The sequence below is a fragment of the Martes martes genome (assembly GCF_963455335.1).
Source record: "Martes martes genome assembly, chromosome: 10".
Lineage (NCBI taxonomy): Eukaryota > Metazoa > Chordata > Mammalia > Carnivora > Mustelidae > Martes > Martes martes.
This window is the reverse complement of record NC_137898.1, coordinates 115,532,660-115,546,651: the sequence shown is the minus strand read 5'-3', so window position 1 is coordinate 115,546,651 and position 13,992 is coordinate 115,532,660. Positions and strand designations below refer to the sequence as shown.

General features: G+C 45.3%; 1 protein-coding gene across 1 annotated transcript in view; it reads left to right on the top strand.

The window, feature by feature from the left end:
- Nucleotides 1–13,992, top strand: part of CEP126 (centrosomal protein 126) — a 90,084-nt gene that overhangs the window by 62,171 nt on the left and 13,921 nt on the right. The window contains 3 exon segments of the mRNA XM_080815719.1: nucleotides 1,654–1,852; nucleotides 4,623–6,349; nucleotides 6,351–6,576. Of these exon segments, the coding sequence (XP_080671845.1) occupies nucleotides 1,654–1,852; nucleotides 4,623–6,349; nucleotides 6,351–6,576 (2,152 nt within the window).

The window sequence follows — 13,992 nt, the reverse complement described above, 5'->3', positions numbered from 1 at the left end:
AGCGGTCTGTCCCGCAGACCCCCCCAGTGTCAGATCTGCCGCGGGCCTTCGGAGACCATCCGCTTGCCTCAGCTCGCTGCCACCCACCTCCCTGTCGCTCCCCAGGCTCTTCCTTGTCTTCATCACCTTCTGCTTCCACGCCTTCTTCGTCCCCTGTGCAGTCCTCTTCCTCTGTCCTTTCCTCTTCTTTACCCTCCTCTCCTGCCTCTCCACCCTTACCTCCTCCATCTGACTGTCTGTTTTCTTCTCCTCTGCGTTCAGCTCCCTCTCTAGTCCATCCTGTGTCTTCCTCCTTTCCCCCCACGCTTTACTCTCCCTCTCTTCCTACTTCCCCATCTTTTATTCCTGGTCATCCCCTCAACCTTCCTCACTGGGGGAAGAAAGTAGAGACGAGAAGAGAAGCAAGTGGAGTAGAGAAGAAAGAAATAGAGAAGAAAAAGTTGAGAGACGTCAACTTTAAAGGTAAATAAATTGGGTTTATTAGATATTTTGTAGATCTAGCAATATTTTGTTTGGGAAAGGTGACTGAAGGGGAAGAACTCTGTGAGAATAGGAAAACCTAAAAGGCAGAGAGAGAAACATACTCTCAGCGTTCAGGAATTTGTGTTAAATGCCTTCTTGCTCTCCATGACCTCCCTGTGGTCACAAAAAAAGATAGGCTGGAATCCAGTAACCATCGACCTTGACTATTCCCGTTTGTCCAAATAAAGATATATATGTGTATTGGAGATAGGTATATGTTACATGTGGCTATGTATCCTCCAGACGTTTTTATCCTCATTAAAACAGGAGTCACTGAAGTGAGCCGGGGCTGAGTGCTCTTGGGAACCCCGCGGCCGGTGCAGCGCAGCCGAGTCAGCTGTGTGACCCCCTTCCCCCCAGCCCCCGAAACAGTGCTGCTCGGCTCCTTGCTGCTCACTCTGTGCCTGTGCTGAAGTAGAACTTGCTAGACCTTTCCAGAAGACGCAGAATTCTGATAGAAGGTGGCGTCGCCCACTGACGTCCTGTGGGTGGTGGCACTTCAGCACACTACAGGCAGAGCCTGCGCTAAAGATACCCCTCGTGTGGCCTGAAAACCAGCTTGTCTTTGTGACACAGCTGAAAACAAATGTGATCATCCTCCTCTGTCAAGGACCATCCAGGCTTCCGAACCTAGTAAAGTAGGATGGAAATTCCTGTCTGCCCCAGACAGACAGTTTTCATATTTTCTATCTGCTTGACTCTTCAACCAACTTTAAGTTGCGGGAATACCTACCAGCGATAACATCAGCTCAGAACTAAGGGTAGTGCAGCACATTTTTATCCAGATAGGAATGCTCTTGCAGAACTAAGGAACGACTCTCCATATCTACAGGAGTTCCTTCTACATCTGGCCCAAACAGTAAGAGAAGCAGGACTTCGTAATCGAAGCCACGAATAATTGGGTATTCTTACGTGAAGGTTGGGTGCTTTATTGGCACTATAACCCCACAACCATTTTTATTCTACTAGTGACTGTCTTAAATTCCCTTTCCAATATCCTTAGATGTGATTATCTGAACACAGACCCCCCCACACACACACACCCATACAACATAAATGTGTCATTTGTATAGATAGGGAGAGGTTAACTTTATTTAAATGTACTAAATATTTTTTATGTGTGGTTCACAGAGCTATAGATAATGCCTTGCCTTCATCATTGTCAAAAAATGATCACAAGCATCAGAAACATCTCTTATCCAAAATCAATTGTGGTAAAGAATTGAAGGAAAACACCAGGGCACACTTGGCTCCTAACAAAGATGCGCTCCAGCTTAAACTGGAAGAGACGCAGAAACTCCTAGAAGATCAGCATCTAAGCAGTTTGCAAGTATGAAACTATAAATACGTTAATAATATTTTAGTATCTAGTGATCTGTCCCATCTCTGCAGTGATTTACACTAAAGAAAAGTATGCCATTCACCAAGGATAGGATGTGGATGAGTCAGCACAAATTCATCATGGATACTACAGAAATAATTGTTTAGATTCTCTACCTTTTCGATCCTTTCTCACTCTGCTTTCTCTATTCTTTTTCCATCTCTTATATTTGGAAAAATATGCTCTATGAATGTTATTTTCTGATGAAACATGAAAGCTATTTAAAACTACAATGTAGTATAAGTATCATTGTTAGAGACTGGATTATAAAAAGCATCCTGAAAATTATAATACTCGTGGACATTAGGTTCTTAATGAAAATATATCACAGTTAGCTAGAAATGGCATTTCTGTTCTATCTCTGGTCATGCCTTCACTTAGGTTTTTTTTCCCACAAAGTCTGGATTTCACCTGATTTTCCTGAAATGTTCATGTACTTTCTTTTTCATGAGTAATTACACACATTTATGAGATTCTTAGTAGGCTGATATCAAGATTAAACTCATAAACTTGGCCTGATTGATCCAGTAACTAAATAATAATGAAGGCTTTTTTAAAAAGGAAAGCAGGAGGCTACTTCTGGCTACGATGAAATGCCTTCCTGTCATAAACAGTGATAATTCTGAATAAAACATATGAAACAGCTGTTTTTAGACATTAGGCAATAGACAATATAGGACAGGATCTTGAAAAAAGGAAAACCAATGAGATAAGCCCTATAATCTCATAGGCTTTCTACCTGGACATAACCTTTGGCCAAGCCTCAGAAAAAATCCACACCCCCTGCAGAGGCACATGAACATTAAATTAAGCCACGCAGCACAGGGAGTGTGGTCGGTCAGTGGTATGGTGCAGGGACAGACACAGCCACACTTGGGGTGAGCAGAGCGTGGTGTGTGGGCCTGTCAAGTCCCTGTGTTGCACACCCGAAACTCAGGGAACATTGTGTGTCAGCCAATCTCAAGTCTAAAAAATTGAAAAATTTGAAAATTTATCTAGAGGGGAAAAGAAAGATCCATAGCACGTGAGTAAACAAAGATAAGACAGACCACATTAAGGTTGGGCCAGAATACAGTGAAGTATTTTTGAAGCTCTGAGATCCAAAAACTCCCGGCCTAAAATTCTATATCTAGCTGGCAATATCCTTCTGGAACGAAGGCAAAATGGGCCTCTTCCGACAAACAGAGCCTACCAGCCCGCACTCCCGGGCACTCGCCCAGTATCCGCACTATACGAAATGCCCCTGGAGGTTTTTCAGGCAGAAGGAAAATGGTATCAGATGAAAACTCAGATTCTGTCGTGATAGCGGGTTAGTGGTGGTTAGTGGTGGATAGGTGTGGACTTCCAGCAGATGGTTCTGGATTGTTTGATAAGGTGGGTGTGGGTGACCGATCTGTCAAAATCCATCAAACTATACATTTAAAATGGGTGCATTTGGTAGATAAGTCTACCTCAAGGACGTTGATTTTAAAAAACTGAAACAAAGACAAACTAAAAGTGTAAACCAGTACAGTTTGCGTATCAGTAACTTACAAAAGACACCAAAGCACCGAGGATGTGATAAGTAGGTGGTAGATGCTAGTAAAGTCAAACTCTCATTTCAAAACTTATTTTGTTTTAATATGTCAATAAGCATTAACTATAGAAACTAAAATGTTTTATTCTGGAATTGATTTACTGGGCTTCTTCATTTATTTAATGGGCTAGAAAAATAAGATATTTTTGTTTAATATCAGAATATTTAAATTTTCCAAAATTTGTAAACAAAAAAAAAGGGACAGTCATTTCCTTTCTTTTGAGTCCATTTAACTTTTTGACAAGATTTACAATCTGAAATCCTCTTGAATATATTTATTTATATGTGATACTAATTAATACATTCTAGGTGTATGTGAGAAATTAGAAATATCTTTAAACACATACCATACTTTGAAGTGATGATGAAATTTTATTAAAGACTGATAAGTTTCATGAAATTTCATTGAAATAGTGATGAGAATGTCTATGAAATTCATAGAAATTATTACCGTTCTAAGTCTCAAAAAAGGACTCATTAAAATCAATAATTGTCAATTCTACATCCTAATTAGAATTGCCTGGAGTACTTAAAAATACAAATATATGGATCCCATCCAGGTAATAAATCATTAGGACCCAGCGTAGTTTTTTCTACAAAGCTCTTCCCTGATTGTAACCTGCAGTCAGAGTCTAGAACCCCACAGTGTAGGCCACGAGAGTCCCTGCTCTCAGAGGATACGTCCCTACCAGCGGGAACCTCACACGGGGGTCACAGAGCTCTCCGAAGCCTCATGCAAGTGCAGTGAAGCTTTCAGGAGAAAAATTACCTTTGTAAATAACTATTTTTCACATGGTGTTATAAAACCTTCAAGAAATTCAGTACTCCCGATGGACTAGCTATATAGCAAAATTATTTTCTAAGCCATAAACATGGTTCGAATAAAGAGGTAGTTGCTTTAGGCACAGAAATTAGAGCAAACACAATTTATCCTAAGTCTTCGCTGGTTCCCTCCTCTTCCCTCTGAGGACTACGCCAGGAATACAGATCATTTAGACACTTACGCTGTTGATAGTCATAGTCCTTTATGGTTTCATGCCAAGGGCAGTAGGGCTCAGTACAGTGGTGTATCAGCTCATTAATTTGGGTTGTTTAAAAGTTCTAAGCTATAGAACAATGTTCTTTTTTTTTTTCCTCTTTCAGATATTTTGTGATGAAGTTAATCAAATAACAAATTCTGAAACCCTCTCAAGTATCGACAGTCTTGAGGCTGGGGAACATGAAGAAATACACTTAACTCTTGAGGAGGAGCTCGGCACGTCGCGCCCGGAGAACTCCGGTTCTCTCCGACCGGGGCGTCTGCAGTGCGCCGGTCGGCGCGGCGGGGATGCAGACGAGCTGCCGTTCTCCAAGACTCAGCGTGGGAACAACGGGCTCTTAAGCGTGAATGACCCGAAGACTGAGACCGTCACATCTGTCTCACATATTTTAAGTAAAGCGAATGTCCTGCCTTCTTGTGAATGTCCGGACGGTGAGGAACAAGATGCGCCTGCGGGGAGAGGGGCCGAGGGCGCTGAGCGTTCCGTAGCCCCCGTGTTCGGAAGGGACGGAAAACGCACGAAGGTCTCCGAAACGAGCGCTGGGAGGACAGCCGGCCCCTGTTCTGGCACATTCAAAAGGGGGAGACCCTTCGTGGCTGAGAGCCCAACCTTTAAGTTCAGCAGAGTCGGGACCGCTCCAGGTCTTCCCGCACGGGAGCCGGCGACGTCGGCGTTAGCCGCGGAGCGCGGAGCCGCTTCGTTGGTGCCCGCGGCGACCCGCACCGCTGTGCCCTGCGGCGGCCCGGCGGCGAGGCCCTCGCCAGAGCGCAGCCTGCGAAGCCCGGTCGGCCCGGCGCCGGGTTCGGACACGTCGGGAGGCCCGGCCGAGGCCGAAGATGACCCGTTACGGGGCGTCCGCCGCAATAAGGGAGACCCGGCCCCGTTCGCGGACGGCTTCCCCGTGGCCGGCACACCTCCCAGCGCTGCTTCGGCCGCGGGCGGACACGCACGAGCCCGAACGCCAGCCTCAGGGCGCCCCGTCATCTCGAAGTGCGGCGCGGTCGGACCGCGCAGGGCGGGGGAGCGCAGCGGGCGCGTCCGGAAGGGCATTTTGAAGAGAGACTCGAGGTGCGGGCGCGGCCGTGCGAAGGCGCTGGGGGCGGACCGCAGCGGCCCGTGCGGGAGCGCGCGAGCGGCTCTCCGGGACGGCGCCGAACTCACGAACGAGAAAGGTACAGAAGCCGCAAAGACGGCGAAAAAACTGAGGTGGTTTGACGAACCTGGAGGTGCCGCGGGCCAGGCGCTGAAGAGCAGGACGGAGCCGTGTCCACAGCGGGGTCCGCCCTTCCGCCCGCAGCCGCGCGGGGGAGCTGTGGGCCGGGGGGCAGCGCGGCCGCAGGAGGACGGCGTCCCGGGGACGGCCGCCGCCCCCCGAGCTCCTGCGGCAGCCCCGGTGCCTCGCCCCTGTTTCGTGCCTTCCGGCCGCGACGCGGCAGGACCAGCCCGGCCGGCCTCCGGAACGGGGGGACGGCCACCCCCGCGGCCCCGGGGGGGCTCCGAAGCTGAGACGGCGAGGCCGCGCGGTGCCGGGGCCCGCGGGAGGACGAGATCGGCCCCTGCGCAAGGCGCGCTGTCGTGCGCGCTTGGAAGGGACGCCGCGCCCCGGCCGCGCTCGGCGGGCAGAGCCCGCGGCCCCTGGGCAGCTCAGGGCGCACCGCCCGTGCCTCAGCCTCCGCCCCGCAGCACGAGCGGCGGGAGCCCGCCGGCGTTTGGCCGCCCTGCAGCGCCGCGTGGAGAGCCGCAGCCGGCGACGGCGCCGGGCTGCCCCCGCGCCAGCCCCGTGCTTCCCCCGGAGCGCGGCGGGCTCGGCCGGGGGGGTCGGGAAGGTGGCGGGCGGCCCAGCCACGTGCCTTCGGGGCCCGGGCCTGCGACGCCTTCTCCACCGCGTCGGTCGCGGCGCCAGACGCGCGCCGAAGCAGCCGGCTCGGTCGGCACCGGGGCTCGTCCTGCCCGCGGAGACGGCCCCCGCCCGCCGCCCCTCAGGGCCGTCCCGGAGGCGTCCGTTCCCCGGCGGGAGGCGCGCGGTGACGCGCGTGGCCACAGGGAGTCGGAAGGCGGTAAGCGCGCGTGTCCGCACCGAGCGCGCGCAGCCTTGGAAGTTCTGCGGGGCTTTCCGCGTGCAGCGGCGGCGCGGTGTCCCCTGCCGACCCCGCACGGAACGGGACCGGCCGCGCAGAAACGTGCCTCCGCACCGTCTGTCCTTGTCTCTGTCGGCGCCTTGCCTTTTCCCGTAAACGCGGGCCAGCTGCCTCGTTACCCGCTTGTGGGACGTGCGCCCAGCCCTCCCGCTCCTGCCCGAGCCCTTCTTTAATTAGACAGATTTTAAGGACGGGGGCTTTCCTTGTCATTCGTCGCTGTCTGCCCAGGTCCTGGCGGTTGGTAGTCACCCACACTTTTCTTAAATTGAGGGCACGGAAGTCATATTAGCAGATGGGAAGCTAAATGCAAAGACTGTAAAAATTTACAGTACTTGTCTGCAAAAATATTTTTTTTTTCATTTTTAAAAAATATTTTATTTGTTTGACAAAGAAAGACACAGCGAGAGAGGGAACACAAGCAGGGGGGGTGGGAGAGGGAGAAGCAGGCTTCCCGCTGAGCAGGGAGCCGGGTGCAGGGCTCTACCCCAGGACCCTGGAATCATGACCTGAGCCACCCAGGCGCCCCTTTTTTTTTTTCCGTTTTTCATCACAAGTGCCCTCCTTCTCCCCATCACCTGTTTCACCCATCCCCCACCCACCTTCCCTCTGACGACCCTCAGTTGTATTCTTTATAGTTAAGAATCTGTTTCTGGCAAAACCCGAGATTTTTAAAAATTATTTTTCTAAGGATTTTATTATCTTTTAATCTAGGATTTTACAATGTAACTTTAGTTTTCACACTACATCCAAAAAAAAAAAAAAGAGGGGGGGAAAGAAAGAAAGAAACCATATAGATTGAGTAAAAACCCTTGTGTACCTGTAGGTATGTCTGTATGTACCCCACGTCCCACCAGTTTGTTCTCTAGAGTTGAAGAGTCTGTTTTTTGGTTTGTCAACTTTTTTGTTTGCTGTGTTTCTTGAATTCTACATACGAGTCAGATCATATGGTATTTGTCTTCCTCTGACTGACTTATTTTGTTTAGCATTAAACTCTCCCGATCCACCCCTGTGGTTGCAAATGGCAAGATTTCATTCTTTATATGGCAGAGTAGTATTCCTCTGTGTGTGTGTGTGTGTGTGTGTGTGAGAGAGAGAGAGAGACATCCTCTTTATCCCCTCATCTATCAGTGGACACTTGGACTGCTTCCATAATTTATTGGATCACATGGTAGCTCTGTTTTTAATTTTTGAGGCATCTCCACACTGTTTTCCACCGGGGCTGCAGTAGCTTGCACTCCCCCCAGCAGAGCACCTGGGCACCTTTTTCTCCACATCCTCACTGGCACTTGTCCCTTGTGTTTAGTTTAGTCATTCTGTCAGGCGTGAGGTGGGATCTCGTTGTGGTTTTGATTGGCATCTCCCTGACGATGAGTGACGATGAGCGTCTTTTCATGTATCTGTTGCCATCTGGGTATCTTCTCTGGAGAAAATGTCTCTTCATGTCTCCTGCCCATTATTTAACTGGCTTATTTGGTTTTTGGGTGTTGAGTTGTATCAGTTCTTTATATATTTCGGATACTAACCCTTTCTTGGAAATGTCATCTGCTGATATCTTCTCCCATTCAGGGCTGTCTTTTAGTTTCATTGATTGTTTTCCTTTGCTCTGCAGAACCTTTCTATTTTAATGTTGTCCCAGTAGTTTATTCTTGCTCTTGTTTCCCTCACCTCAGGAGACAGATCTAGAAAAATGTTGCTGCAGCCAATATCAGAGAAAGTAGTGCCTGTGCTCTCTTCTAGGATTTTTGTGGTTTCAGGTTTCTCATTTAGGTCTTTAGTCCATATTGAGTTTATTTCTGTGTGCGGTGTGAGATGCTGGTCCAGTTTCATTGTTTTGCATGTGGCTGTCCAGTGTTCCCAGCACCGTTTGTTGATGAGACTTTTTTCCTATTGCATATTCTTGTCTATTTTGTTCAAGATTCATTGACCACAACATTGAGTTGTGGGTTTACTTCTGGGTTTTCTGTTCTGTTCCAGTGAGCTGGTTTTGTGCCTGTACCACACTGTTTTGATTACTGTAGCTCCCTAGTATATCTTGAAATCTGGGATTGTGATACCTCGAGCTTTACTTTTCTTTTTCAAGATTGCTTTGGCTGTTGGGGGTCTTTTGTGGTTCCCTGCACATTTTGGGATTGTTCTGGCTCTGTGAAAAATGCTGTTCTTATTTTGATAGCAATTGCATTAAATCTGTAGATTGCTTTAGGGAGTATGGACATTGTAGTAACATTTGTTCTTCCAGCCCATGAACACGGAATATCTTTCCATTCATTTCTGTCTTCAGTTTCTTCTATCAGTGTTTTATAGTTTTCAGAGTACAGGGCTTTCACCTCCTTTATTAAGTTTATTCCTAGATATTTTATTCTTTTCGGTGCAGTTGTAAGTGTGTTTTCTTCATCTCTCTCTCTGCTACTTCATTATTAGGATGTAGAAATGTAACAGATTTCTGTCTGTTGATTTTGTATCCTGCAACCTTAGTGAATTCATTTATCAGTTCTAGCAGTTTTCTGGGGGAGTCTTTAGAGTTTTCTATATGTAGTATTATGTCATCTGCAAATACTGGAAATTTTACTCCTTTCTTACTGATTTGGATGCCTTTTATTTCTTTCTGTTGTCTAATTGCTGCAGCAAGGACTTCCAGTACTGTGCTGAATGACAGTGGTGAAAGCAGACACCCTTGTCTTATTTCTGACCCTAGGGGAAAACCTCTGTTTTTCCCCACTGAGTAGATGTTAGCTGTGGGTTTTTCATATCAGGCCTTTATTATGTGGAGGTTCAATCCCTCTAAACCTACTTTGTTGAGGGTTTTTATCTTGAATGGATCTTGTACCTTGTCAAATGTACTTTTTCTGCATCTATTGAAACAGTTATATGGGTCTTACCCTTTATTAATGTGGTATATCACAGTGATTGATTTGTAAATATTGAACCACCTTGCAGTCTAGGAATAAATCCCACTCCATCTCAGTGAATGGTTTTTTTTAATGTATTGTTGGATTCAGTTTGCTTACGTTTTGGAAAGAAAAAAGATAACTGTGTTGACAATGTTTATTAAAAAAGAGGGAGAGAGAAAAAAAATCCACACAAAACTAAACCCCCCAAAAAGACGATGCCGTAGCTATTAAAAATTTAATATAATTTTAGGCAATAATGAACAGATCTTTGGAAGTACTGCTATAGTTTGCCTTATTTCTTATATTGTCTGTGTATTTCAGTGCTTATTTAAACAAACTGGGGTGACACAGAGCTCTGGAAACTGGGGTTACGTCCAGTGAAGGAGCACAAGCCTGAGAGATGTGATAGCTGTGTACAAATATTTGAAGGTTTACTGTATGAAAGAAAGAGAAAACAGAACTACATGAAGGGTAAAACTCGCAAGGATGTTTTCAGCTCAGTGTACGGAAGGGTTTGCGCTAAGACCACCAACCATGTGAGAGGCCGGGCCTCCCCGTTGCTGAACTGTTTGAGCAGCAGCTGAATGTCTGTGGGTGAGGAAGGTGGATCTCCAGGGAAAGGGGGACCTGTCAACTTCCAGGGTCTCTTCCAAAGCCATCATTCTCGGAACATCTCCAGAATTTGTCCTGATGTTTATAATTAAGAATACTATACATTTTAAATAAGTAATAATTAATGATTAATAGCTTTATTTTTAGTTTTGGTAGAAAATCTATTATGTGTAGAATTTTCACATGAGAAATTTGGCCAAAGATGCCAGTGTAAACTATATATTTATATTTTGCAAATATACCAAAGTTCTCAGCTACTATATTAATTATTAGATAGTATTTAACTGCATGTATATGAATGGAACAATACACAGTTTTAATCATATACTGTTTGTGTTCCCGGAATCAGTAATTTACAATCCACAAAGCTGAAATCTACACAAAGAACAATAAAGCTCACAAACAAATAATTATGCTACAAATCAAGAAAGTACAAAAGTGTTGGCAGCTCTTGACTCCAAAAGATTTACAAACAGGCTGAGGGAAGGGAAAAATTCTTGACACGGCAGTCATGTGGCCAAGAAAATGTTCACTTAAAGTGTTTTTAAAGCTCCTCAGAAATGGAAAGATAGGGACTGTCCAAGATCTTCTTATGCATAGAAAACAGTGTAGAGACTCTTTTGATGCCCGAATGATCTCGCTAGAAACTGTAATATTTAGCACACATAGCCTAGCGTAGTTAGCATCTAGCTTACCCACATGGGTGGGGATGAAATAATGCAGAGCTTCTTAAGCCGTAGGTTGTGTCTCATTAGTGGATTATGAAATCGACTTCATGAGTGGTGATCAGAATTTTTTAAATAAAATACAATTTTAGTATCAGAATGTTCTAAGATAGAAACTACCGGAGGGCATCATATATTGTAAAGGTGTATGTGTTCCACAGAACTGTGCATCCATCCTGGATCACAATGCAAAATGGATTTCTTTCTGTGAGCCCCAGTCAGATCTGAAGGAAAGTTACTAGCAGAGAGGGAAAGAGCTAGAATTTCAGAGTTCAAGATCAGCCGCTTGGAGGTAAATTCCAGCTTTGCCCTTTACTGACTCTGTGACTTCAGGAAAGTTACTCTTCCTTCCTCGTGCCTAATTTCTTTATCTGTAAAAATAGTGATGATAATAGTGCCTACAACTTTTAAAACAATGCCTGGGCAGTTACAGATGTTGAACTGATCTTAGCTGGAATTATGCCATTACTTCTTCTCTCAAAGGTCAGGTGTTCAGTTACTAGGCAACTTCCAAGAAAGTTGCAGATGTGTTTTTATATGGATGTACAGCTGTGGTTTTATATGGATTCTTACAGTGTATGTATATGTATGTATAAGTATACATATTATACATACGAATATGTGTACTTACGGTGTCTGCATTTAACTATATGTATATAGTCAGATATAGAACGTATACCACTATTAGTAAAAATTTTGAGCACACACATTCATGCCATACACATGTATTACTGTACTAATATATAACCTTAATCAGAAATAGAAATATTTGAAGAATGAGATAAAAATGAAATACAAACTTTTAAAATAATTAAAATTTTATATTTTGTAAGTAATACATTTTTAAATAATTTTTAAAGTAATTTTATGTATTCTCTAAAATACTTTTTCTCTAATGTATTATTAATAATGCTCTGAATGTTTAGTTTCAAATGTCTTACCAATTATGATGACTTCATTTCATACACCATTATTAGCTAATATCTCAACGTACAATGTGCATTTAGGTTAAGTTTATTTTTATAATTTAATAATTTTTCAATTTGTGACTCTAACTTTCTTAGAAATATAATTATACTGCCATTGTCATTATGTGGCAAAGAGTTTATAAGGAGAATAAGAGAGAAATCAGCTCTTGTCCTATTCACTGTGTTATCTTTGATCTATGGTTTTGCAAGAATAAGTTTTTTTGCAGAAAAATACTTGTTTTTATTGTGAGATAATTGACATGACATTGTGTGTAAGTTTAAGATGTACTATGTATTGATTTGATACATTTATGTATCACAATATGATTACTGCCGTAGCTAGCTAACACCTCGGTCAGTCACATAATTGTCATTTCCCTGTTGTGGTGAGGACATGTAAGGGCTGATCTCTCAGCGACTTTGAAGTGTGTGCTGCAGTGCTGCGGACTGTGAGCGTGGTGCGTGGGCCGGAGCTCCGGAGCTCATTCATCTTCTAACTGCAAGTTTGTACTTTGACCAGCGTCTCGATTCCCACACTCCCTAGCCTCTCTAACCACTCTTCAACAGTTTCTGCTAGTTCAGCTTTTTACATTTCTTGTTTTAAAGTAGGTACCGTGCACAACGTGGCGCTTGCACTCGGGACCCTGAGATTAAGAATCGCGTGTTCTACCACTGAGCCAGTCAGGTGCCCGTAGTTCAGCTTGCTAGGTGGTGATACTGTACAGTATTTGCCTTTATGTGACTTATTTCACTTAACGTAATACCCTCAAGGTCTCATCCATGTTGTCACAAATGGCAGGACCTCCTTCCTTCTCATGGTTGAATAACATTCTCTTTGTATAAACCATGTCTTCTTTAGTCATTCATCCATTGATGGACACTTAGGATGTTCTGTCTCTTAGCTGTTATTAATAACAGAGCAGGAAAATACTTACATACCCCACAAACTCCCATGTTTGACAGATGATTGAATAATCAATTTAACTTCCTAAAGAAATAGCATTGCTATTAAAACAAGTTAAATCATAAAATATTAACAGTCGAAGAAACTTCTACATCATCTAGTCTAGGGGTCTGCAAACTACAGTCTATGGGCCAAATCCAACTCGTCACCCATTTTTATAAATAAAGTTTTATTGGCACAAAGCCGCAATCATCTGTATACATATTGTCAGTTTTCACTCTTTAAGTTTTTATTCAAATTCCAGTTAGTTAACATACAGTGTAATACTGGTTTCAGGTGTAAAATACATTGATTCAACAGTTGCATACAACGCCCAGTGCTCATCACTACTACCTGTGTCGTCCTCCTCCAACCCCATCCCCCATCTAACCCATCTCCCAGCCTCCTCCCCTCTGGTCACCTGCAGTGTGTCCTCTGTAGTTGAGAGTCTGGTTCTTGCTTTTGCTTCTCTCTCTCTCTTAGAATAGGTTTTTGATTAGTCATACAAAAAGCGTAGAAAAAATAAATATCCATATGTGCACTGCTCACCTTAAATAATAAAATGTTGCACATACAGCGGAGGCACCACAGAAGTCTTCTTCGGGCTCTTCCATTTTGGGAGGACGCATCCAGATGAGATGACCACACGTCCCCTCAGCGGGCACACGTACCACTCACAGCACAGGAGGCAGGGGACCGCCGGCGACCGGTAGTAGCGCCCGTCTGTCCCGGGGAGCCCGTGCTCTTGTCCGAGAGAGCGTCGTTCAGGGGATGCGGCCCGCCGCCGCCCACCTTGCAGCCGAGCGAGGTGCCAGGGTCGAGCCCGTAGTCGCGCAGGGAGGTCGAGATTGACCAGAAAGCGGGACCGTCGTCGGTTCTTCCGGGCAGCGTGTGTTTGGCTGTCCTGGCCCTGCGGCTCCACACTCGGGAGGCCACCGGTGGGAACCAGGGACCCTTCAGAGCAGAGGTTTTGTGTGACTCGTGACTGTCACTCTGCCGTGCGTGGCACGCGTAACGGGAACTCAGCGTTTTATGACCAAACGAGTGAACGCATCGAGGGCGATTCGTAAGTTCGTGCTGTAACGTCCGTGGTTAATTTGGAATTTTTGTGGCATTGTCGAAGGCCCTCCTGTTGTAAGAAGAAAGCGGATTGTTGCAGATAAGCAGAGAAGCCTTTTAGAACAGAAAAGACAAAACCC